At 37.9% G+C, this 27,450-nt stretch overlaps 1 protein-coding gene across 10 annotated transcripts in view; it reads left to right on the forward strand.

Moving 5' to 3' along the window:
* The window catches only part of SYNRG (synergin gamma), a 79,897-nt gene that overhangs the window by 22,356 nt on the left and 30,091 nt on the right, over positions 1–27,450 (forward strand). For 7 of the 10 annotated variants that reach the window (XM_035026611.1, XM_035026619.1, XM_035026612.1 and 4 more), the window contains 12 exons: positions 481–611; positions 1,407–1,512; positions 2,048–2,159; positions 6,724–7,026; positions 7,913–8,146; positions 9,065–9,142; positions 11,415–11,611; positions 12,220–12,468; positions 14,092–14,225; positions 18,636–18,754; positions 18,950–19,012; positions 24,249–25,196. In XM_035026611.1, coding sequence (XP_034882502.1) covers positions 481–611; positions 1,407–1,512; positions 2,048–2,159; positions 6,724–7,026; positions 7,913–8,146; positions 9,065–9,142; positions 11,415–11,611; positions 12,220–12,468; positions 14,092–14,225; positions 18,636–18,754; positions 18,950–19,012; positions 24,249–25,196 — 2,674 coding nt within the window. The remainder of the gene's footprint in view (positions 1–480; positions 612–1,406; positions 1,513–2,047; positions 2,160–6,723; positions 7,027–7,912; positions 8,147–9,064; positions 9,143–11,414; positions 11,612–12,219; positions 12,469–14,091; positions 14,226–18,635; positions 18,755–18,949; positions 19,013–24,248; positions 25,197–27,450) is intronic. The other 3 variants (XM_035026615.1, XM_035026616.1, XM_035026620.1) reach the window with 2 other exon arrangements.

Below are 27,450 nucleotides of genomic sequence, written 5' to 3' on the forward strand. Positions count from 1 at the left end.
GTGAGCTCACCAGAATATACCCCGTGTGTGCTTCCATGCACACACGCCTTCAGACTGTTAGTAGTGGTCACCTCTAAGACAAGGAAATGAAAGAGGTGAGATAGTAAGGGGAGATTTCCATTTTTAGCCTGTATTTTTTTACTCTATTATTTTAAAAAATCATCATATAGTTCATTAATATATTAATTAAGAATTTATGGAAGTCATATTTTTTCTTTGTAGCAATTAAGAGGAGGAATTGTGGGGCGCCTGGGTGGCTCAGTTGGTTAAGTGGCTGCCTTCGGCTCGGGTTATGATCCTGGAGTCCCGGGATCGAGTCCTGCATCGGGCTTTCTGCTCAGAGGGGAGTCTGCTTCTCCCTCTGACCCTCCCCCCCTCATGTGCTCTCTCTCTCTCTCTCAAATAAATAAGTAAAATCTTTTTTAAAAATTTAAAAAATAATAAAAGGAATTTTGTTTTTTAAGCCTTTGTTTCTTTCAGGCAGGCATACCAATGGGACCAATGCCAGCAGCAGGAATGCCTTACCTGGGACAAACACCTTTCCTGGGAATGCGTCCTCCGGGCCCACAGTATACTCCAGACATGCAGAAGCAGTTTGCTGAAGAGCAGCAGTAAGAGACCTCAGGAGTCAAGCATAAAGACGCATGATAGCTGCTCTTTTAAGAACGGTCAAATGTTCTTTAATGCAGATTTGAAGCCAGTACAGTCGTGTCGCCTTTAAGATACTTGCAATACATTATTATATATGTTTTAAGCAAGAATGGACCTTACGGATCCTCTGATTCAACCCTGTAATTTTACATTTAGGGAAAGTGCGGTTCAGAGGATGAAGTGACTTGTCAGTCCAGGTCACACAGTTACTAGCAAAGCCTGGACCCAAATGTAGGCCTCCTGATGCCCCAAGCATTGCTCTTTCTCCGGTACAACACTGCCTTCCCAAGTCAGAGTTTCCTTTTTGTCTACCTTTGTCTGTTTTTGGAGATTATTTTTGAATGCAAAAGATTGTCTCTTTCTCTTGCAAATTAGACAAGAAATAAATTCATGTGTATAATTTAGGTAAATCTTTTTTTGGACTCATTTCATATATTTCAAAATTAATGTAATGAAGAAATGGTATTGTCATAAGGAATTAGATCTAATTAGCAGTGAGGTTTTTAGTTCTAGAAATGTAAGGTGATATTGCTAAAACTATTAGAAGTATGAATATAACACAGTTGACTCATTTCATTTATTCTGGAATTAAGATAATGGGGAAATAGTATTGTCATAAAAAATCAGATCTAATTAGCAGTGAGGTTTTTAGTTCTAGAAGTGTAAGGTGATATTGCTGAAACTATTAGAAGTGTGAATATAACACAGTTTATAATCTCTGAAGCTAGTTCTTTACTAGATTGTTTTTCCTTCAGAAAACGATTTGAACAGCAACAGAAGCTCTTAGAAGAAGAAAGAAAAAGACGCCAGTTTGAAGAGCAGAAGCAAAAGCTCAGACTTCTGAGTAGTGTGAAACCTAAGGTAATATATTCCACCACCACAGCCCACATACACCCTGCATATGCCTCTCACTCATTCAGTGGATTCTGTCACTTGGGCACTAGCCCAAGCTCAGGCTGTGGTTGATTCATTTGGGTCTGAGTCTAAAAGTGAAGAATTCTTGTTTTCCTGTAAGACACTGTATTATTGAACGGAATGAGATATCAACCGTCATCTTTTCAACTCTTTTTTTACTACCATTGGTATGTTTGTGATCTTTTCTTGGGAAGATTAATAATTGATTTTAATACTAATCAATATAGGATACTTAATATCTTTTGTTTCCTGAAGTATTTATAAATGAACCCTTTAATATTTTTGTGTTTTATAGAGTGTCATTTTATGCCTTTGGTATATGTATATACTTATCAGTGTTTTTCTGACTTAGAGAATTCCCTATCCGAAGTATGTGGTAAAAACACTGAAAACAGACCAATATCTATACTTTTAATTTGGGAGGATCTAGGATGAAGTAAGCCGTAATTGAAGATATATCCATATATCTGTTGTCTCTTAGACGGGAGAGAAGAGTAGAGATGATGCTTTGGAAGCCATAAAAGGAAACTTGGATGGATTTTCCAGAGATGCTAAGATGCACCCTACTCCAGCATCACACCCTAAGAAACCAGGTAATTTTAATTTAAAATTTTTCTTTCATTGGAAGGTGATTTCCTGTGTGTTTAATTGACCATTACGTGTGTGTGTGTGTGTGTGTGTGTGTGTGGAGAGTCAGTGCTCATTTCATCCTTCAAGCTGAGTAAAGATTTGGATGTTTTAAAATTTATAAGGGGTTAAGAATAACATTTCATTAATAGATGAAGAGTTGTTGAATCATTCAGCCAACCAAGTACTCTTTTCTGCTGGCATATATTACGTTGATAAATTTTATCTTAGACTCTTGTATTGTAGTACCTTTTATAGGTGATATCAGTAGGGAATAATCTAATATCGGCACAGTTACCAGTTCTTGACTTTCTGGGACAGCTTTAACTCTGGCCTATTAAATTCGCTTGTTAGATTATATACTCAGATTCTCATTCCAAATGTTCCCCAAAGTAAAATATATAGCAAGCTTGCAAAGAGAATGGATATAGCAGTCAGATTGAGTTCAGAAAGGAAAAACATAAATAAAAATGAAAATTATAAGCTAAATAACCACTCAGGAAGTAATTGAAAAATAGATATTGGAATGCTTGGAACTGGACCCTGCATGGAACTTAGAAGAAGAAGGCAGAGATGAATGGTCATTGTTAGGGCAAACACTGTTCTGTCCATATAATGCCCTTTTTGGACAACTAGGTGTAGTTTAACAATCTCATTGTTAATAAATTGTTTTGATGTTTAAGTGGTCTCATGAATTCAGTCAACATGCATGCAGTAGCTGTTTCGAGTTACTGCTTTATACTTATCCAAAAAAAGATTTTTTAAAGCAAGCGCAAGAAGTTTCCAGAGTTTCTCCAGTTAGGGACTTATACCTAGGCCTAAAGTGCATAAAAAGAGTTTTCAGCCTTTTACCCACCAAAGGCATCTATTAATCCCCTTACCCCCACTGACTGTTTACCTTAAAATGTGGGATATACAGACTATCACATAATTTTATACTTCTTAATCATGTATATCACTGTGAGAGTTTATAAACCAAATATATATAACACATAGATTAACATAATTCTAGTCAAATGCAAAGAAACATTGGTTTAGCATTTGCAGCCTTATTGCTGGTAAATATTTAGGGTCCATTTAAAAAATACTCATAGTAGTTCTCAGTTTTCCATTATTACTATTTTCTACCAGTGCTGGTCTGAGAACCCAAATTGAGAACTTAAATTCACACATTCATAACCATTTTTAGGAGGGGTGGGAATTCATTGGGTCATGGCTTTTTTTTTTTTTTTTTTTTAACAAAATTAATTAAGACAGTAGTCTTGGATATTCATTTTACATCTTTCATAAAACCTGGAAGCATTGAAGATTCTATTTTATGAATCCAAAGGAGAAGTGTCCAAAAGAGAAGCATGTGGTGTCCCCATTTTTCAGATGAGAGCCTTTTTTAAAAAGACTGCTCCTGTGGCATTAGACTTTAGTAAATGTTAAAGCAATTTAAAGTAGTTAAAAATGTGAAGAAGGTTTACATGTAGAAAACCCTAAAGACCACCAAAAAAATGTTAGAACTAGTAAATGAATTCAGTGAAGTTATAGAGTACAAAGTCAATATGTAAAAATCTGTTGCACTTCTATACACTAACAGCAAACTATCAGAAAAAGAAATTAAGAAAACAGTTTCATTTCCACTTGCATCAAATAGAATAAAAGACCTAGGAATAAATGTAACCAAGATGAAAGACCTGTATACTAAAAACTTTAAGACATCAATGAAAGTAATTGAAGAAGACACACACAAAAAAGGAAAGATTCTTTGTGCTCATGGATTGAAAAAATGAGTATTGTTAAAATGTCCATGTTACCCAAAGCAATCTACAGATTTCAGTGCAATTCCTATCAAAATTCCAATGGCATTTTTTCACAGAAATAGAACAATCCTAAAATTTGTATAGAACCACAAAAGACCTCAAATAGCCAAAGCAGTCTTAAGAAAGAAGACTAATCATGACGTACCTTGATTTCAAAGTATATCACAAAGCTGTAGTAATCAAAACAATATGATACTGGCATAGAAACAGAAACATAGATCAGTGGAACAGAATAGAGAGCCCAGAAATAAATCCAGACACATCTGGTCAATTTATGACAAAGGAAGCAAGAATACACAATGGGGAAAGGACAGTCTGTTCAATAAATGGTGTTGGGAAAACTGAACAGCCACATGCAAAAGAATGAAACTAGATTACTATCTTATACCATACACAAAAATTAATTCAAAATGGATTAAAGACTTGAATGTAAGACCTGAAACCATAAAACCCTTAGAAGAAAACATAGGTGGTAAGCTTTTGACATTGGTTTTGGCAATGATTTTTTTGGATCTGATTCCAAAATCAAAGGCAACAAAAGCAAAAATAAAGAAGTGGAACAACATCAAACTAAAAAGTTTCTGCATAGCAGAGGAAACCATCGACAAAATAAAAAGGCAACCAACTGAATGGGAGAAAAATATTTGCAAATCATATATCCATAAGGGCTGATATCCAAAGTAGACAAAGAACTCCTACAACTCAATAGCAAAAAAAAAAAATCTGGTGAAAAAAATGGGCAGAGGATCTGAATAGACATTTTGACAGAGAAGACATACAGATGGTCAACAGGCGCATGAAAAGATGCTCAGCATCACTAATCTTTAGGGAAATGCAAATCGCATTGCAAACTACAATGAGATACCACCTCATACTAGAATTACTGTCACCAAAAAGACAAATGACTGTCACCAAAAAGACAAACAATAAGTATTGGCAAGGATGTGGAGAAAAGAGAACCCTTGTGCATTGTTGGTGGGAATGTAGGTTGGTGCAGCCACTGTGGAAAACAGTGTGAAGGTTCCTCAAAAAATTAAAAATAGAGCTACCATATGATCCAGCAGTTCCACTACTGGGTATTTATCCAAAGAAAATAAGAACACTAACTCAAAAAAATATATACACCCCATATTCATTGTAGCATTATTTACAATAGCCAAGGTATGGAAGCAACCTAAGTGTACATTGATGGATGAATTGGTAAAGAAGATATGGTGTATGTATACAACAGAATACTACTCAGCCATAAAAAAGAATGGAATCTTGCCATTGGCAACAATGTGGATGGATCTTGAGGGTATTAGGCTAAGTGAAATAAGTCAGAGAAAGACAAACACCATATGATTTTACTTGTATGTGGAATCTGAAAAACAAAACGAAAGGAAGGAGAACAGAACGGTAGTTGACAGAGGAAAGTAGGGGGTGGGAGGTGGGTGAAATGGGTGAAGGAGCTCAAGAGGCTCAAACTTCCAGTTATGAATAAGTCATGGGGTTGTAATGTACAGCATGAGGACTATAGTCAGTAATTTTGTAGTGCATATTTGAAAGTTAAAGTTCTCATTATGAGAGAAAAAAATTTTTTTGTAACTTTGTATGGTAACATGGTAATGAGACTTACTGTGGTGATCATCTCACAGTGTATACACTATTATCAAATCACTGTGTTGTACACCTGAAGCTGTGTGTGTTAGCCACACCTCAACAACAGCAACAAAGGCAGATTGAGAGGCACATCGTCCAGTTTGAAGCTGGCTGCGGACGATGGAGGGACAGAGATGGAGATAGTCAGGGACGATGTTGCCTTTATCTGTGTATCTGTGTGTGACTGTAGTTTTTAAAAGTTGATTTATTTAAAATAAATTTTGTGGATTTTGAGAAAAGAATAAGAAGCAAAAATAATATTACTAAATGAAGTCCCTATAGAGAAGGCTTATTACATAAGTAAATCTCACATTTAACAGTAAAGAGCTGCAATGATGTTTATAGACTTTAGAGCCAAAGATCTTTTAAACATAGTCCTCAGTCAGGGTTTACTTTCTTAAATTGTTGAGTTGTTTGACTTAGCACTTTATGGTGTCCCAATTTTGATGCTTTTTGCAGTACCACCTTGGTATTTGGTTTAATGTTCTTTTGTAATTTTCATTCCTCAAGTGGTAGCTTTACTGATGTGAACTATGTATGTAAAGTGTATGGATTAGGCATGATATATTGAAAATGACAAGTATTTATCCTGCATTGTTTCTAACTGGCATAATGAAATTTAATCATCAGAGTACGTATCTGTCCAAAATGTATTCAGCAGCATGGAGGTAGGTTTTCTAACATGTGGTACATACTGGTTTGAGAGGATATAATCCAAACATGACGTGGGTGTCAAAAGTAATCACCACTTTGATGTAAATTATTAGTGGTCTCAGGGAAAAAAACTGGTATGAACCTAATAAAAGAAGGAAGGAAATTTTGAGTTTAAATTTTCTTGTTTTTGAACAAAATGTAAAATAACCATAAAACTGCTTTTTGAAAAGAGAAAAATTGTAAATAGACATCAAAATGTTTTTCATTCATTTCATAATTCCATTGGACTCTCATTGCATGTTAGTTCTTGTTCACCTCTGCTATTCATGTTTCAGGATACTCTTTTGGAATTGCACTACATCTTAATTTCTTTTTTCCTTGCTGATTTTCATTTCTGAGTGTTTCATTGCCATTTTCCATTTTGCAGATTATTCCACATCATCTCATTCTACTAAAACTGTCTCCCCATCATCTGCCTTTCTTGATGAAGAAGAATTCAGTGACTTTATGCAGGGGCCTGTTGAAGTGCCCACATGTGGTCCTTCTTCCACTTCCCAGCCTTTTCAGTCTTTCCATCCCACCACCCCACTTGGCCAGTTGCATACACAGAAGGCTGGAGCACAGCCTCTCCCTCCAGGTCAGATTCCAGTGTCTTTTGCCTTACATGGTGTCCCTGGGCAAATTCCTTCTTTCTCTACTGCTGCAGCCTCATACAATGTACAGAAAGCAGGTAACTCCTAGAATATTAATGAAAGCATTCTTAAGATAATCTTGGATAATTTATTTCTTTTATATAAGTAGAATAATACACTGTTGTTGGTAAAGAAACATGTACCTGAATATATGAGTACTGTTGAAATTCACCCAAATAAGAATCTAGATTTTTTAATTCTGGGGGCCTCACATTCCAGAAAAATGATTTAAAACTTTTGCTCCTAAATTAGGAGCTATTTAAACCACCTTCGAACTTTAAAAACAAACTGATTTCTACAGAGTACTCTTGTTTGAGAAAATCACCAATATTTTGTTCAGAGTAATGAATCAAGAAAAGCTGCTTTAGAAAGTGCTCTCTCTGGTTCAGTGGTAGAGCACTTGCGGGGCAGAAGCCCGGGTTCTCCATTTACTGTCAGTGTGTCCTTGGACAAATCTTTAAACTGTACCTTAGTTTAGCACTTGTGAAAAGATGGGAGGGGGGACAGTTACACCTTCATTCTTGAGACATATATCCTAGCAAACATATACTTAGTCCAAACTTCCCCAGTTGGCAGATGTAGAAACAAACCCAGAGATAACTTTACTGGCCAAGGGCAGTGAGTAGAAGTGTCTCTATCTTGTGGAGGTCGTCAGAGTCCTAAGGTAGCACTCCTTCCACTATACCATTCTACCTGCTGGCTCATAGAATTCTTGAGAACCAAAGTAGGTAATGATGTTTAAGTTCTCTAAAACCTCTAAAGTCTTTCAGGTCCTATACAAGTGTGTAGTGACTGGATTATTTCAAAATTTACGTTATGTGTGGCAGGGCCTACCCTTGAGAATCTGGGGATGGAAATGGATAATTGAAAAAAAATCCAAAATTTGCAATTTTATACAAATAACCCTTCATGCTGTTTGTTTAGGCCCTTCCTTGGAGGAGAAGCTCCTAGTATCTTGTGATATAAGTACGTCTGGGCAGGAACAAATTAAATTAAATACTTCTGAAGTTGGGCACAAAGCCCTAGGCCCAGGTTCCAGTAAGAACCATCCCAGTTTAACGACCAAAAACGGGGGTGCTGTAGATGGACGTGTAAGTGGTACCACCACTGCAGAGGCAGAAAAGACTTCAGACCAAAACCTGTCCATTGAAGAGAGTGGTGAGCTCATGAAATACTCAGCAAAAAGTTTATTTAACCAAATGTCGCTCAAATGCTAACACCTTAAGCATTAATCTTCAAATGAATGCTGCTTCATTTTGCTAATCAGTGTTTTGCTTAAAATATTGTTAATGCATTCCTTTCTCCAATTAACCCCTACGATTTTGCTCTGAATTCTTTCAGCACAGTTATTCCTTTTAAAAATTTCAAAATAACCAGTTTTTTAAATCAGAATCATTCCTGATTTTAAATTTCTTTTCCTTTTATTTTATAAAAACTCTTTCTCCCCTCTTACACTTTCTGTTCTTCTATAAGGGTTGAAAGTTAAAATTTAACTGGAAAAGTCACCAATGAGAAATAGTTTTGTTTCTCTGAAATAAATCATACACACTGCTGCGTAAAAGATCCAAGTTTTTATAAACTCAGCTTGCAGAGATAAATTAGAATTTGCATGGCATAGGAGACAAACTTTTGGAGGATTTTTTCTGAACAAAATAAAAATTAAAAATCCTATACATTAAGGCAGCAGTGTTATATTCAGGTTAAAAAAAAATCAGACTTTGCAAAGTATTGTTAAAAGCTGCAAGGCAAGCTTGAGCCAATTACATTTTTTTTTACATGTGTAATTTTTAAACCACTGGCTGTCATGTTTTCTCCTTTAATTTGTAATATGTGAAATGATGCAAGCCTCATGTGATTCAGAATATTGATTTGGTACATTTTAGTTTCTTTTGCTTTCTCTTTAGGACATAGTTAATGTACAGAGTTGTTTAGAAACCAAATCTTTTAATCGTATTGGTGACTTTTTTTTAGTATCTTCAGCCAGCGCTCTTCTTATAAAAAAGGGTGACTCAGTGCAATTTCCCCATCATCTGCATGGACCGTTATGTACGTTAAATAATGTTTCTTATCTCCTAGGTGTGGGAGTATTTCCCTCACAGGATCCTGTTCAGCCCAGAATGCCTCCTTGGATTTACAATGAGAGTTTGGTTCCAGGTAAAAAAGCTGCTTTGTCCAGGATTCCCATCTGGATATTTCACTTTAAGTGTTGAAAACAGAGTTGTGAATATCTACTGTTGTGGTTACAAAATACACAGAAGGAATTTTAACTTTTTTCTTGTTTATTTTTTTCTGAAAGAGTACAGAAAATTTTAAAGATCTAATATTTCTAAAGACAGCCTTATGTGTGAAATAGCTATATAAATGTGGGAGAAATGTTTTGCTTTAATGTTTTATTGACCATCATAGACTTTTATTTCTAAAAGCTTTGCTTAGATTTATCATGCTTTAAAAGATACTGTTATTTCATAGATTATTAATAACCTCTCAAGAATAGTACTAATACGAGTGCCTGGGTGGCTCAGTTGGTTAAGCGTCTGCCTTCGGCTCAGGTCATGATCCTGGGGTCCTGGGATTGCGCCCCACGTCAGGCTCCCTGCTCAGTGGGGAGCCCGCTTCTCCCTCTCCTCTGCTGGCTCCCCCTGCTTGTGCTCTCTCGCTGTCTCTCAAATAAATATATAAAATCTTAAAAAAAAAGTAGTACTAATACATTTAATGTAATTTTCTGAACTCGTGCTGATTAATTTTTATATTTTAAAATATATTTGTTTTATGACATATAATATGTGAAGTAAAAGACCAAGTAGCATCTTTTTCAACATTGGAAGGTGGTGTTTACTTTTTACTTTATGTATATTATTACTGCTGAGCTAAAAAAATCCCTAAGGTGCATATTTTGTGATAGTATTCATTTGATACGAGGAAATACTCTGTTGAGCCATGGCTGATGTGCCCCCAGTAATGACTATTATAGCAGCATGGGTTAATCTTAATATATTGTAACATGTTCAGTTTGCTGTATTTTGCCAATCCCTGGAAAATTGTAGCTGAACTTCTTTTTGGGGTAAAACCAGTAATGTCTACTTGATATAATAATCATATACTCACCAATTGAAAGGCTAATTTCCCCAAATCCTATGGGACTTCAGTTGTACATAAAAATAATAGGTTTTCTTCCAAGTGCCCGTTAGACAGTTTGCATCTTCTTACTCTCTGTCTTCAAGCCAAACAAACAAACAAAACCCAGATCTTGGCGCGCCTGGGTGGCTCCAGTCGTTAAGTGTCTTGCCTTCGGCTCAGGTCATGATCCCAGGGTCCTGGGATTGAGCTCTGCGTTGGGCTCCCTGCTCAGAGGGAAGCCTGCTTCCCCCTCTCCCACTTCCCCTGCATGTGTTCCCTGTCTCGCTGTGTCTCTCTCTGTCAAATCAATTAAAAAAAAAAATCTTAAAAAAAAAAACAACCCAGATCTGATATATTTTGGAGTTCCTTCCATTTTCTGCCAGCTTGTATTTCTCCCTCCTTCCAAACATACATGCACACATAATTTCCTAGGCAAAATATGTGTTTTTATAGCCAACCTACTAACCTATAATCCATATTCAAATCCTGGATGTAAATTTTTTGCTTTAAACATTTTTTTTTTCTGTCTGCCTTAGCCCTACCCACTGTCATCCTCCAAAACTCGTCTAACTAGGGTTGCCAGATTTAGCAAATAAGCTTATATGACATCTATTCAATTTTGAATTTCAGATAAATAGTAAATAATTGTTTAGTATAAAAGTATGTCCCATGTGATATTAGCATCCTCTATTTTATATGGCAACCTCATCTCTAAGAGCCTTTCCCATTTTGTCCTTCGGAAACCCCGTTTGATTGTGGAAAGACTCCTCAGCAGTTCCTTCCTTTTTTTTGAAACATGTATTCTGCTTTATCAGCTTGACTGAAAATTGCTTTCTCTGAAGGCTCTATTCCCATAGCACCTTACCCAGTACTATTTTTGCTCATAACCTCTAATTCACTGGGGGAGGAGACAGGTAGTATTGGTACAGTTCTCGCCTCCCTACTGCTGTTTTCAAACTATTCCCACCATCATTACAACTTCTCTTTTAAAGTGCAAAGCATCTGTTTATACCACCTCCATCTTAGTATTGTTACTATCTTCTGAATTTTAAGACTTTCTCTGACCCTTAGCCCCAAATCTTTATCTTCAGGACCAAGTTCCAACCTGTATTATATAAGCTGTAGACTCTGATTGTGTGTTGGAAATTTCCACCTGAATAACCTTTACAGCAACTCAAACGCTGACATGGCTTCAGTTCTGTTAAAGCAGTTTGACTTAAGATTATTCTTGTGTAAGCAACAATGACAACAAAAAAGAGCAACCACTTTTAATATGTTTATATTTGTAATCTGGTCTTTCCTTTGATAGATGCTTATAAGAAAATTTTAGAAATCACAGTGACTCCAACTGGAATAGATACTGCTAAACTTTATCCCATCCTGATGTCATCTGGACTTCCCAGGGAAACTCTTGGACAGATATGGGCCTTAGCTAATCGAACTACACCTGGCAAACTTACTAAGGAAGAACTTTATACTGTTCTCGCCATGATAGCAGTAACACAGGTAGACATTGTTTCTTAAGTTTGATCAAATAACTTTCAATATAAATCCTATTGACTACAACCTTGTAGAACTCCTTGTACATTAAAATTTAGATTATTTTTAGGATACAGTACTTCAAAAATGTACAGTTTTATATGATGCACATACTAGTAAAATATTCTCTTGTTTAAAGACTGTTTAGTATATTAACATTCTCTGACCTAACTGTATCCTTTCTGAACTTGAAAGTTATTCAATAATAGATGAAATTACTCTTCTTGTTTTTGAAGTCCTTGTTTAAAATTCCTTAAATTTAAGTATTCTTGGTCTGGTAGCAATTTTTCTTATAATACAAAATCATTTTAAATGATTTGATTATAATGAATTAACCGAACTTGTCAGAGAGTATAGTGTCACCATTGAGCTGTGTTAACCATTTCTTTGCCTGATATTAGGTTTACATGGACCTTGTAAGTTATTTTCTTGTATCAAATTCATGAGTTTTGGGACTCAGTGTAGAAAGCTATCAGGACTACAGATTTTACATTTAGGTCTCCCTTTGCTGGATTTAGATTATATGTGGTTTTCAATCCCCTAAAATGTTTCCATTTTCCTTCTATTCTGTATAGAGGGGTGTTCCTGCCATGAGTCCTGATGCTTTAAACCAATTTCCAGCTGCTCCTATTCCAACTTTAAGTGGCTTTCCTATGACTTTGCCTACTGCGGTGAGTCAGCCAACTGGGATGTCTTCAGGCCCTGCAGGCTCCATACCCCTCAACCTCGGACAGCCAGTCATGGGCATTAACCTTGTTGGACCAGTTGGGGGAGCTGCAGCCCAGGCTTCCAGTGGCTTCATGCCAATTTACCCTGCAAATCAGGTAAGTGGAGCAGCTGTGCATATTCCAAATAATCCCTGAAAGTGAATCTAGCAGCTTTTTTCCCAAGGATGCAGAGAAGGTTGTTGTATTATGATGGACACTGGAGGTGAAAATTAAACAGTAGTAAAACAATACAAAATTTCATTTCTCATTATTTAAAAAAAATGAAATTTCTTAAGTCTTAAGAGATTTGAATTTTGGCTAAAAGTTTATATAGTTCTTTATTATATATATTTTAAACATCAACCTTAATGAGGTTGAATTCCTAGACTGTGTCTTTTGGAAAGGATACTAAACCTGAAATTCAAATGCTTCCATTTATTTTTCACTTCTCAGACTAGCAAAAAGTTTAGAAAACAATAGTGTCAGGGAAAATGTAGGGAAAATGGTTTGCTGGTACAGCCTTCTTAGAAGGCAGGTTTGGCAATAGCTGCCCAAATTCTAAATGTCTGTATATTCTGACCTAGCAGTCACACTATTAGGAATCTATCCCATAGAAATAGTAACTCAGATTAACAAAAATATGCAAGGATATTTGTTATAGCATTGTTTATTAGAGTAAAAAGTTAGAAATAGCTAAATGTCCCTCAGAAGAAGGAAGGTAAATAAGTTTTGCTTCATCTATATAGTGGTAAGCTATTTGATCATTAAAATGAAGGAACTACTACATGTACAACATGGAAGCGATGTCCACATTATATTTACAATTACATCTTTTTTTTAAAGTGCAGAACAACATAGTATAAGCTCATTTTTCTATAAAACAAATGAACTGTTCACAGTACTTACTTCCAGAGCATGTGATTAGGAGTCAGTGTTCATTGTTGACTTTATACATACACTAATGGATTATAACAAGCTTGTATCACTTTTGTAATTTATATCATGTATAAAATGTTTTTTAAAGATGGCAGGTTCTCAGTAATAAATATGATTTAGCTGCTTTAAAATTGTGTAGATTAGTTCTTTAAACCAGTCTTTTACCATTTGTACAAGAGAGTATCTAAAAATACAAGACAGGGGGGCACCTAGGTGGCTCAGTCGGTTAAGTGACTGCCTTCGGCTCAGGTCATGATCCTGGAGTCCCGGGATCGAGTCTCACATCGGGCTTCCTGCTTGGCGGGGAGTCTGCTTCTCTCTCTGACCCTCCCCCTCTTGTGCTCTCTCATTCTCTCTCAAACAAATAAGTGGAATCTTCAAAAATAAATAGTAAATAAATAAAATAAAATAAAAATACAAGACAGGGCACCTGGGTGGCTTAGTCGGTTCAGCTTCTGACTCTTGATTTTGGCTCAGGTCATGATTTCAGGTCGTGAGTTTGAGCCACGCATCAGGTTCCACACTGGGGGTGAAGTCTGCTTAAGATTCTCTCTCTCCCTCTCCCTGTGACCCTCCCACCACCCCCCAAAATAAAAAAAATACAAGACAGATTCTTGCCTTAGGTACTTGAGTTGGTGTTATACCTAAAGTGTGTTCTTCTAAAATTAGATAGTCATGCCTACCTAATTTAGGTACCTAAACTGGGAGATTTAAAAGGTAGTTTTTGAGTTTGACAGTTGTAAATTTGTTACTTACTCTTTTATCAATTCTCTCTCTCTCTTTAAATGTCCTCTATACACCTAGGTGGTAAAACCAGAAGAAGATGACTTCCAGGATTTTCAAGATGCTTCTAAGTCAGGCTCCCTTGATGACTCATTCAGTGATTTCCAAGAGTTGCCTGCTTCTTCAAAAACAAGTAATTCCCAGCATGGAAACAGGTAGAAAAGGGTTGAATATAGTTAACATTGTGTTTAATGAATGAGAAAGAGGCATCCATTTATTTGTGGCTCCCTGCGCTCTCCCTTACCACCACCAACTCTGTCAGCTCTGCTTGGCGTGGAAAAAGGCTGTATGTGCTCTGGCTGCTGCCTGTTCTCTCGACCATTGCCCTTCCCCCACAGCTCATGCTCCACCCATGCCAGAACGACTCCAAACTGATCCTGCTCTTTCAGGCTTCTGACCTTTTACTTTCTTCAATCTGAAATTCTCTCTATAGTTCATTCTAGTTCTATTTCAAAAATCAGGAAGTTTTTAGGGGTGCCTGGGTGGTTCAGTCGTTAAGCATCTGCCTTCGGCTCAGGTCATGATCCCAGGGTCCTGGGATCGAGCCCTGCATCAGGCTCTCTGCTCAGCGGAGAGCCTGCTTCTCCCTCTCCCACTCCCCCTGCTTGTGTTTCCTCTCTCGCTCTCTGTCAAATAAATAAATAAAATCTTTTAAAAAAAAACAACATAGGAAGTTTTTACTAACCTCTCTGCATTAATTGCCGCCTCAAAGATGAGGGCCCTTCCCTTTTTACTGCCCTGGTGCCTTCTAGATATCTGTGCCCTGGTTACTGGTTTACCTGTTTCCCTTACTAGGCTGTCGTACCTGAAGACAGTCTTTCATGGCTGTATTTGTAGTACTTAACCATATTATGTAATTAATAAAGGATTACTGGATGAATGTGTTGCAGTATGAAGGTTGTAAACCAGATTCATCAAATTAGTGGTTTACTCCTCTGGGAAAAAAAAAGTCTCAGTGGGTGAAACTTTAAGATGGTGGCCAGATCCAAGATATATGGGATATTAGCAATTTTGTGTGGCATTATCTCCACATAATAGTTTACTTTCATACATAGTCATACTTTGTAGACTTTTTTTTCAGTTCTGACTTGATTACTTCCATGCTTACATGAAAACATTTTGCTCATGTCTAAGAATCCACACTCATTGTTTATTTACTCACTGAAAAACATTTACGTACCACCTGCTGTACGCCAGACATTGGGGCAGGACTAGAACTACAAAGGCAGAAAACGCAGTACCTGCTCTAAAGAAGCTTGGTGTTATCTGGGCATTTATGCTATAGAATAAAATTCTCTTAGAATTGGTCCTTCAGTCTTTGTGTGTGTGTACATGTATAATGAATTCCCTAGTTAATGATCTGTGTTCCATACTATGAGTTTATTTTAAAGGGATATTTGTTAAATGATGATATAAATGGCTAAGCCTAGGTGAGACTGCTTTGGGCAGCACTTTTTTTTTTTTTTTTAAGTAGGCTCCACACTGGGAGCCCATCACGGGGCTTGAACTCATGACCCTGAGATTAAGATCTAAACTGAGACCATGACTCAGACTCTTTTCTTTTTTCAAAGATTTTATCTATTTATTTGACAGAGAAAGCACAAGCAGGGGGAGCGGAAGAGGGAGAAGCAGGCTCCCCGCTGAGCAGGGAGCTGATGCGGGGCTCGATCCCAGGACCCTGGGATCATGACCTGAGCTGAAGGCAGACACTTAACCCTCTGAGCCACCCAGGCACCCAGTGACTCAGACTCTTCACCGATGAACTACCCAGATGCCCCTTGGGTAGCATTTTTAAGCAAAAAATGGGGCATTATTTGTTCAAGAAGATGAAAAGCCAAGTAAGGTGTTAAGTAGGCTGGAGTGGAGAGTATTGTTAGTCTGTGAAAAAAAAATCTCATTAGTTAAGGGCAGCACCAATGTGGGATGGCTTATGATTTGTGACTAATCTGTAAAGGGTTTTAGAGATAATAAGTGGCCTGAGGAAAGTGATCCCTGCTACTGTGTGGGTAAATTCAGCTGCCGTAGTGATCCTGTGGTGAGCTGTGGAGAGGTGCTCTGGGTTTAGAGTCAGGCACTGAAAAGTGTGCGTCTGAGAAATTGGTCAGACATGGTGTCGAACTGGATGTCAGAGGAGAAATAGCTAGCCCTTGAGTCAGCATGAAAGGGGATCTGGAAGGCAGCAGTGTCGTTCATTTATGCATTCACAAAATACTTAACTGTGAGCCGGGCCCTGGGGAGCCTGGAACAGTAGACACCACAGACATGGGGTACCAATGCTAAAATAGTTCAAAAAGGATTAAGGTGTAGGGGTTTTGAGTTGGTTAGCTTCATTTTACTTTTTAAGTGGCAGTATTTAGTGTGGTGTCTCTCCAATCAGCCCAAATGTGGGGTGACAATAGGGTGGAAGCCGGTGACGGCTCGTGGTGCAAGGCTGTGAAAGGATTCACCCCAGGCAGAACAAAGGAGATAGAAGTTGATTGAATACACCGCGAGGACAGCAAAGGAGAGACCATCTGCCACCAGGCAGTGGGTGCAGGCTGTTTTTAAAGGGGGATGATGGGGAAGTATGGCCACAGATGGAATTTTCCCTATTTGGTGGCGATGCCAAGTAGCCCACTAGTCTGTTAGGGCCTGTGGATATTTTGAGCGAGTGGACTGATGGCCCTGTCTGTATTCATCCAGGTGGTCGCTGTGAGCCCTTTTGCCTTGATTAAGTTTCCGTGGCTCAAGCCTGTTGTCTAAAATGTCTCTACCTTTAGCAGGGTAAGCAACTAAGTAAAATCATCTATGACAGCCACATGGAGTAATTGTAAAACAAATGGATGCACTAGAGAAAAAGCAAAATACTTTTTTTTTGGTAGCCAAATTCTCTTAAGTCTTATCTTTCAATAGACTGCAGGTTCTTAAATTTTAAAACAATTTAAAACACTGAGTATCTTTCACTAGTATTAAATAGTAGAAATAACAGTTTTCACATTTGGAATAGGTATGTACTTTATATAACTGGCCTAAACACTGTCATGGTGATTACAGTTCGGTTTTTTTAAAATAATTTCAGAGAACTAGAATGAATTATTCATTTGTAATATGCATAAAATTACAGTCTGAGTCAGCTTTTTTTTTGAGTAGAATTTTATTTTGTTGACTTCAGTCAGTATTTCATGACCTGAAGTTCCTCTATTTTTTTCAAATCCTGAAAATAATTTTAAAATTAATGATAATTATATGTCACATTTAGTAGATTTTACCAGTGGGCTTTATAAGACCGTAGCTAAAGTTGGCAGTTCATGAAAAACAAATAGGTTGTTCAACTTTGTGATTTTTTTCTCCCTCAAACATTAATTACTCTTATTTATATGTAACATTCTGTTCGATGAGTTGTAGTTTAATTGCTTATGGAACTTAAAAAATCCACCTATAATGTATAGATGATGACCTGTTTGTCAAGATCAAATACATCACAGCTGTCTGGTAGTGATGTGAAATTATAATGTTTGACAGCCCTAAGTCCTAAAGCACTGTGGACCTCCATTAGCATGCATGTGCAAGAGCTGGGTTTTTTACCTTGCTTGTAGGCCACTGATAAGATGATTTAAATGACTGTGGAAAGATTTTTGCTTCAGGGCAAAAAACTCAATAGAAATCCATTTATATAACTTGTGTGTGTGGTATTGAATGATACAAACTAGTGGTGGAATGTAGTCATTCATATGTAAAGTTGTTCTTCCAGGGAGCTGCCTGGGTGTGATAAGAAAAAAAAAAAAAAGCTATGTTTTTATAGTATGTGTTTAAGCCATCCAAGAATTACCCACACAGATACTACTCATTACACTCTTTTTCCATCCAGCAAGAAATATGTCCACAGGCAAAAGTATCGTTATCTAATTTTGAAGTGATTGTTGTTTTGCTACAAAGATAGCTTCTGGAACCGCTGATGTGGTCCTTGTAAAAATGTAAATTGTATTAACTCTCCTGCTGCTTATCAGATGTGTGAACTTCTGCCAGTAAGCAATGCACTAAGATCAAGTAAGAACAATTTACATCTTGGCTTGAACAACATTTCATAAATAGATGTTTATCTTAACTATTCTACCTCTGCATTCTGAACCCATTTCAAAGAATAATTTATATGAAGGTTAACAGAATTTACTCTAAAATATTGGGTATACGTATTTGGAACAGTTCACTTTTGCAATTTTATGGACCTTAAGTTAAAATTCTAGGAGGTCATCATTCTATAAGAATCTATTTCCAGAGCCATTCCAACTGTTTTTGTGACTTACAGCGATGATTAGATGGTCATTGTGGGTCTGACTCCTCTTCAGATAATCAAACAAAGAATTATCACGTGGGCGGTGTGTCAGTATATTTTTACAAGAAAAAGGATGTGTAAAAAAAAATGTTTTTTCGCCTCTGTGGTGAATATAAACAGTTGCTAACTTTTAAAGCAGGGAGCCATGAATTTTAACCAGGTACCTGTTCGCCATTTTAATTCTAAGCTTCTACTTGATAAGGGAAGGATTCAGTGTTCTAGTCATTAAGAAATATTTCATTTTCCCTTATAGTGCCCCTTCTTTGTTGATGCCACTTCCTGGAACTAAAGCATCAGCTTCGATGGATAAATATGCTGTGTTTAAAGGAATTACAGCTGACAAGTCCTCTGAAAATACTGTTCCATTTGGAGGTAAAAACACACTGTCAATTCATAAACCTATGAATGTAAACCTTTTTAGTGGCGGCCTTTTGTGAGAAATGTATAAAATGCTTACACCACATGTCAAGTATGTATGGTTTGGTTAACCCAATCTGCCTGCCTGCCTTCCTTGAGTTTCATCTCAAGGTTCTTAAACTTAATGGACTTTCTGTCTTTTCATCATAGAGCCTGGTGATAAATACAGTGCTTTCAGAGAACTTGAACAGACCGCAGAGAGTAAATCTTCAGGTAAGTTTTTGATTCCTTAAATGGATAAATTACTTCAATTTTTCTTTTAAGATTTTTATTTATTTATTTGGCAGAGAGATAGCACAAGTAGGCACAATGGCAGGCAGAGGGAGAGGGAGAAGCAGGCTCTCTGCTGAGCAGGGAGCCCGACCCAGGGCTCGGTCCCAGGACTCTGGGATCATGACCTGAGCCAAAGGCAGATGCTTAATCGGCTGAGCCATCCAGCCGCCCCTAAATTACTTCAATTTTTTAAAAATTTTATTTATTTTAAGTAATCTCTACACCCAATGTGGGACTCGAACTCATGGCCCCAAGATCAAGAGTCGCATGTTCCTCTGACTAAGCCAGCCAGGCACCCCTCAATTTTTAATAAAAAATATTTTTGATAGTTCTTTCAGTGATATTCCTGAACATGTCTTTATAATATTGTGTGTGTGTGAGGGTTTTTTGGCTTTGTACCTTTGTAAATTATAAGGAAACAAAATGTGGTTCAGCTATTGGAAATTATTTTCTAAAATTTAGGGCAAACCCCAAATTGAGGCAATTTTTTTTTTTTTAAAGATTTTATTTATTTGACAGAGAGAGACACAGCGAGGGAGGGAACACAAGCAGGGGGAGTGGGAGAGGGAGAAGCAGGCTTCCCGTGGAGCAGGGAGCCCGATGTGGGGCTCGATCCCAGGACCCCGGGATCATGACCTGAGCCGAAGGCAGACGCTTAACAACTGAGCCACCCAGGCACCCCAAGGCAGTTTCTTTTGAAGCTAGTGCTTCTCTTTCACTGGAAGCCTTCAAGCCAAGTTAGACTTCTGTATCAAATGGAGGGCTGTGACTGGTCTCAGTTATTTTAACGTTTAACAAGAACTTGAACTATTATCAGTCTGTGGACTATGGAAAAGGTAGCAACCAGTCTTTTCAAGATTTTCAAAATTGGCTATAATTTAATAAGATGAGGTAAGAGGGATTTATAGAAGGGCTTAAAGAGAGTAGAAAGGAATATAGAATGATAGTTTGAGAGCCATATGTGTAAAGACTGGAAGTTATGTTTGTGGTTAAATCCTAACCTGATGTGTAGGGTTTAGATAATCCATAGGTCAAATTATGTCCTTCAAAGCTTAACTGCACATGCTATGATATTTGTATACTCTCATGAGGATTTCTTCCTCAGTACAGTGCCATATTCTGTCTTTGTGTATTGAGTGCTCAAATTTGAAACATCCCTTGATAATCATTTGTTCTCACCCTTCTGTCCAAGAGGGTGGGAGTGGTGGGGGGAGGTGAGAGGAGATTATAGGAAAGATAATGTATGTGTGAAAGTTCGAGGGAAAAGTGTACTGCTTAGGGCGCCTGGGTGGCTCAGTCGGTTAAGCGTCTGCCTTCCGCCCAGGTCATGATCCCATGGTCCTGGGATGGAACTCTGCATCAGGCCCCCTGCTCGGCGGTGGGGAACCTGCTTCTCCCTCTCCCTCTGCTGTTCCCTCTGCTTGTGCGCACATTCTCTCTCTCTGTTGCAAAAATAAATCTTTAAAAAAAATTTTTTTAAGTGTACTATTTAAATATCTCTAAAAAGAAAGACCCACCAATTCTAAAAATATTCAATCCCTTATAGCTGTTAAGTTCTAGAAGTGTTGCCTTGTTTCATTCAAGCCTTTAGGATGTAATAACTTTTTTCCTCAATGCCTGTGTTAGGCACTAGGAGTACAAAGATAAACCTTAGAGGAACTTGGGGCACCTGGGTGGTTCAGTCTGTTGAGGGCCAACTCTTGATTTCGGCTCAGGTCATGATCTCGGTCCTGAGGTTGCGCTCAGCGGGGAGTCTGCTTCAGGATTCTCTCTCCCTCTGCCCCTCCCCCTGCTCACTCACATGCTTTCTTTCTCTAAAATAATAAATCTCAAACACACACACAGAAAAAAAAAAAAAACCCTAGAGGAACTTTTGGCTTGTCAGTTGGGTTTGACTCCCAGCAGTGCTTTCCTCACCTACCTCTTGGGCCAAGGCAAGTTTGGAGTAAAGAGCATGGTTTAATATCAGAGTTCTTTGTGTAGGGTGGTATTAATCATCATATCATAGGTATGTTATTCCTGAGAAAGACCGTGGTGCCATCAAAATGGAAACAGTACCTTAGTGCTGCTTTTAGTAGTACTTTAGTAACAGAACCCCATATTGTTGCTGCCATGTTTGTTGGCTTGCTTTCATTCCTGCCTTAACTTTAAGTTAAAGAGTTCCAGGTAGAGGTGCCAACTCTTTGTTCATTTTAGAAGAATATTTTATTCTGTTTTCATTAAAAATACATTGGCCTGGGCGCCTGAGTGGCTCAGTCGTTAGGCGTCTGCCTTTGGCTCAGGTCATGATCCCAGAGTCCTGGGATCGAGTCCCACATTGGGCTTCCTGCTCAGTGGGAAGCCTGCTTCTCCCTCTCCCACTCCCCCTGCTTGTGTTCCCTCTCTCTCTGTCAAATAAATAAAGTCTTTAAAAAAAAAAAAAATAACATTGGCCTGAATGCATCAAGTATGTTAGTGTCTTAGAATTTATGAAAAATCATGTAGTATTGTGTTCAGAACTGTGGGTTTCGTAGGTTACTAAGTGACAGAGATTAATGTTATTTCCTTTTTTCCTACCCCTACAGTTTAAACCATAAATTTAAGGAGATGAGGAAAATACTGTGTATGGAGAAGTGACCCTTCTTACTGAAGTTTTAGCAAAAAGTGACCTCTGTTGAAATGTTTTTAGGGCCTAAAAAGTGACAAGTAGAGAGGGGAATTTATGGGGATTCAGAGGATTAATGTACCCTCTGATATGCAAGCTTCCAATGACTGCAACTAGTTTATTTGCCCCAAAATTCCCTTTGTTTTTGAACTTGTAAACCCACCCATTTTTATTTCTTTTTGACCCTTTCACACAGCTTACATTTCTAATGGAAACATTTACAATTCATCAGTAAGTTTAGTTTGCTGTAGTTTCTTTTTAATTTCTTTTTAAATTTCTTTTTAAAATAACATTTTCTTTTTAAAATTTCTTTTTAAAAATAACAAAGCAAGGGGCGCCTGGGTGGCTCAGTTGGTTAAGCGACTGCCTTCGGCTCAGGTCATGATCCTGGAGTCCCGGGATCGAGTCCTGCGTCGGGCTCCCTGCTCAGCAGGGAGTCTGCTTCTCCCTCTGACCCTCCTCCCTCTCATGCTCTCTGTCTCTCATTCTCTCTCTCTCAAATAAATAAATAAAATCTTAAAAAAAAAAAAAATAACAAAGCAAAACTTGTCAATTTCACAGATAATTTCAAAGCAGCACATCAAAAATATAGAGTGTGACTAAATTGGCTGCTTGTTACGTTTTCATTTGCAGAAATGATACAAATATTATCAGTAATATACTTATCCAAAATTGTAAGGGTGATTTTTTTTTTAAAGTTTTACATCTGCTTCTCCCGTCAATTTGTGAAATTGACTTTAGTTTTATTAGTGGTATGTCTTGAAAACATAAAATACAGAAATTTTGAATGCTGTTCCTCTCTTTCTAAAACTTCCCTAATGTTAAATAGATTTCTCTGTGTTGATGAATTATGCTGGTGAATTGATTAAATCAGCTTCCATTGTTTTCCATGCTTTCTTCTTATATCAAAGTGTATATCATGTTACAAACACAATATATTTAAAGCCTGTTTTATTTTAATGACAGTTTTAAGAATTAGATTTTGGTTTGAAATATACTTTTATAGCTCATCTGTTTCTATATCTCATTTTTAGGGACAAATAGAATTTTAAAAATGGACAAAGAAATTAAAGCCTATATTTTAGTTTATAACTGTCCAGAAATAGCACTCATATTTTCACATAAGTGATGTTGGTATAGCTATATTTATATTTTGATTTATCTCTTGATTTTCATTACTTGGTAAAACCTAGTGGATTTTATGGAAGACCTTCAGACAGCATTAGAAAAACTGAGATCATCTGCATCTTAACCTCATACTTATGAGTGATAACGTTACTCTGATAATAAAAGGAATTCTATTTAGAATCATGGGTCTAGATTTCTATCAGCATCTTAATTGAGTCAATTTATTTATTGGAAATACATTGTACCTATTTTCTCTAAAAAATGATGAAAAAAATTTTCAGTAACTCCTTCCTCAGAATAGCACAATATAAAGTTTAAATCCTATCCTTTGAAATTTTTAATACAGTTGTTATTTACTCAAATCCCTCTGAATTTTAATAAATAAGAATAAGCACTCATTGGTACAGTGGGATGGATGATTTCAAGAACAACCCAAGTACTCAGATTTTTTTTTCCATGAGATTGGCTTATTTGTTGTAGGGTATAGAAAAACCACTTTAAAATGTGTCCTTAGCAGGGGGTGATGCAATCAGTTAAGTGTCCGACTCTTGGTTTCGGCTTGGGTCTGATCTCAGGGTTGTGAGATCCAGCCCCGCATCAGGCTCCCTGCTCGGCACAGAGTCTGCTTGAGATTCTTTGCCCCTCCCGCTTATGCTCACATGAGCATACATGCTCACTCGCTTGCTTTCTTTCTCTCTCTCTCTTAAATAAATAAATCTTAAAAAAAAAAAAAAAAAAAGTGTCCTTAGCTAGAATGCTTTGCAAATAAGTAGATACCTTTTCAAAAATTTTCATCAAAGTTCCCTTCAAATTAATGCCTCCGTATACTGGAGCAAGACCACAAGATATCTAACAATATGCTTACAGTGCCACGTTGAGCAAAGTGTTTCACATCCTAAATATTAGATGCAGGATTTTTCATAATACCTCATTGGTACCTGTGACATTTTTTTCCTGGTTGATCACCATGTAAAACATTTCATCTTTAAAGGATCATTATTTCAACGTGTGTCTCTTCGGGATCCTTCAGCACGTACTTCTCCTTCTCTTGTGTGCTTGGCTGGCTAGCTGTAGTGAGAAGTCCTGAGAGCAGCGCTTTGGGCCAACTGGAGGACCGGGCACTAGGAGACCTAGCACACTTAGATGAGCAAATGAAACTGACAGTGTTAGGTGTTCTTGGTTTGATTTGTATTTCTTTTGGTATCACTAGCCTTCAAGGTGGAAACAGATGTGTAGTTTCCAAAGAGATGTTTTGGTAGGGTTTACAGTGTAGTTAAATAATGTCAAGCCGGTGAGAGAATAGTCTCTAAAAGTATGCTTGTAATTTAATATGCTGTGCATCATGTGGTTTTCAGCTCAGCATTCTTATTCATTTGGCTGTGTTTTTTTTTTTTTTTCTTTCAGGAGAAAACTTTGCAGAATTCCGATCCGCAGGCACTGATGACGGCTTCACTGATTTTAAAACTGCCGACAGTCTATCACCACTAGAACCACCAACAAAAGACCAAACTTTTCCAGCGGCCTTTCCCTCAGGAGCTATACAACAGAAACAACAAACACAAGTGAAAAGTCCTCTGAACTTAGCAGACCTAGACATGTTTTCCTCTGTTAACTGCAGCAGCGAGAAACCCTTGTCTTTTTCAGCTGCATTTAGTGCATCCAAAGCTGTTTCCACACGACCGCCGCCAGCAGGATCTGCTGCAGCCACGACAGCATTGGCATCAACGAAGATGTCTAGTCTGGCTGATGATTTTGGAGAATTCAACCTTTTTGGGGAATATTCTAGTCCAGCATCTGTTGGGGAGCAGGATGACTTTGCAGATTTTATGGCTTTCAGTAATAGCTCTGTTTCAGCTGAGCAAAAGGCCGATGACAAATACGATGCCCTTAAAGAGGAAGCTAGTCCTGTTCCTCTAACCGGCAGCTCGGGCAGTACAGTGAAGACTGGACAAAACTCAGCTGCTGCGTCTACCAAATATGATGTCTTCAAACAACTTTCTCTGGAAGGATCTGGACTAGGTGGTGAAGAACTGAAAGATAACACTCCTTCAGGAAAAAGTGATGATGATTTTGCTGACTTCCACTCCAGTAAATTTTCTTCCGTGAACTCAGACAAATCCCTGAGCGAGAAATCAGTGGCTTTCAGACACACCAAAGAAGACTCTGCTTCAGTGAAGTCCTTGGATCTCCCTTCCATCGGCGGCAGCAGTGTTGGCAAGGAGGACTCTGAAGATGCACTCTCTGTTCAGTTTGACATGAAACTGGCTGATGTGGGAGGAGATCTTAAGCATGTCATGTCTGATAGCTCTTTGGATTTACCAACAGTTAGTGGCCAGCATCCTCCTGCTGCAGGTGAGGAATTGGTGAGATTACTCTGGTGATGGTGATGTAGATTTCAAAGGTGGTTTGGTGGGTGTCAATTTACAGTAGAGTGAGGCTCTGGCTCTTACCTTTATGAATTTCTAATAACATCTTCGTTGCCAATCCCATTAAAGCAGTGTTAAATTTGATTCTATAGACACTTGGACATATGGATCCCATGAATACTGTGGAATTTAGATTGGATCGCTAAAATATTTTTACTTTCGAAATCGAACACCAACTTGGTGTTAGAGGCACATAAAAATCCACTGCTGAAGGAACCCTACAGCACTAGGAATTTTACAAAGACTTCTGCAGTGTCAGTAATGTTCCTCTATTTCTGTAAGTGAGGTCAGTGTTGCCCTCGCCTTCTCTCTTCTCATGGGTCTGTTTGGCAGCTGCCAATGTAGTATTCTGTTCGGTTTACAGAAACTGACTCTCGGTAGGCCAAGAAAGTAAAAATGTCTAGCCGCTTGTATTGCAGTTGGCCACGTCCCCACAGGAGAGGAGGGAAAGCTTGTCTGTGGATGTCCTGTATGCCAGAGTCTGGCAAGGAGGAGGGCGTGAGTTGTTAGTGGAATTCAGGTACGGTTTTCGGCCTGAACTCTATGACTGGAAATATTAAGTCGTAACAAATCTGTAGATGGTAGAATAGGGTAACTACTAACTTTCTCATAAAATGTTTGAAAACGTCTTACAAGGGAGCCCTCTCTAAACTCTGTATGGATTTACTTGGAGCGGTTTATTCTCTAGTCCAGCTTCCTGTCATAAAAACTAGATTCCCAAGTGTCCTCGTTTTTATTTTGGTTTGTTATTTGGTATGTTATGTAGAAAGATAAACCCATTTTGTGGCCTTTAATAATGAGAACTCTCTCAGTATTACTGTATTACTCTAGAGAACGTCTTACGCATTTGAAGGGTTTGTTGTGTTTTAACTAGAGAGGGACACACAAGACACTTCCAAGTTTACAGATTGTGGCGGAAACATCAAAGTAATACGGCTTTTGCATATATCAAGTTGGTAAGTCAGAGAACAAAATTGCATCCATCCTTTGGCGACTGAAGTGTCGGAGGTACCCTTGAACAGCGTGCTGGATCAGGAGCAGGTTCTCAGAGGCAGGATGCGTCTCACACGGCGGCTGGCTAGGGTACTGTCCGAGGGAGCGGGCTGTCTGCAGAGCTCCTTGCGCCCCACTGTCTACTTCCTTTTTTTGTACTTTTCCTCAGATGTTTTCCTATTTTTTTTGCTGCTGTTTGTTTGATCGAGTGATTTTGTTTCTCTTTTTTGTATGAGCGGCTTGAGCCACGGTGGTCAGTTGCAAAGTGCTCTGTTTTTTGAAAAATATCTGATTTTTATTTAAAAATCTCATGACATGTATACTAGCCTTTTGGACTCCAAAGTTATTAATTAGAAGCTATTTTTCTGAAAGTGAATCTATATTCTTTCATAGTGCCAAGCTAGGTGTCTTTATGAGATGAGTCTAAATCAGGTTTGGGATGTCTTTTTCTTTTTCCTTCTTTTTAATTTTTTTCATTTTATTTGGGGAGGGGAGATTTTTTTTTTGACCGAGCTTGTTTTGATTGACCTGTTAAAATAATCTTCTGTGCTCATGTTCTTTTATGTATGTTTGGAACATCCCCAGCTTGGAACCTGTAATGTTCAAGCCAAGTCTCTTCAGTTTGAGGATATTCTCAAAAGCAGATTGTTTCCTCTTTTTGACCTGTAAACCGCCTGTCAGAAAGGAGCAGTATCCCTTTAGAGCGGTTGGTAAAAGGGGTTGATGTCTCACCAATGAGCTATACTGTTGCTGAGCAAAACTGCTGCATACATGTATTGTCGAAGGTAAATGGCAGGGACTTCTTCAATGCAGTTTGGTTTTACTTTAACCTCATGTTGACCACAGTGTCTCTTGCTCTCTTAGTTTGAGGGTTAAAGGTACTTCTTGTTGGAGAAATAAAAAGGGGGCTGATGAAAAGAGAATGAAACCTAGTAGATTGCTATCTCTGGACCTTAATCTTGTTTAGAAACCCTAACTTAACTCTGAAGCGGATACTGTCTCTTTTAACTCCTGCTATAATTCTTTGTATGGAAGGTAGATAATACTAATAACATTGCCTGATTTCTCTGCGTATTATTACATTTAACCCTTTGAGCCCTTGCTGCATATAATTTCAACTAGGCTGCTTTTGTCCCCACCACCAAATTTAATCTCTCTGGCACTGAAGCATCTTGATGTGCAGTCCT

Source organism: Mirounga leonina, unplaced genomic scaffold, assembly GCF_011800145.1.
Source record: "Mirounga leonina isolate KUSES-001 unplaced genomic scaffold, KU_Mleo_1.0 Mir_200, whole genome shotgun sequence".
In the NCBI taxonomy this organism is placed as follows: Eukaryota; Metazoa; Chordata; class Mammalia; order Carnivora; family Phocidae; genus Mirounga; species Mirounga leonina.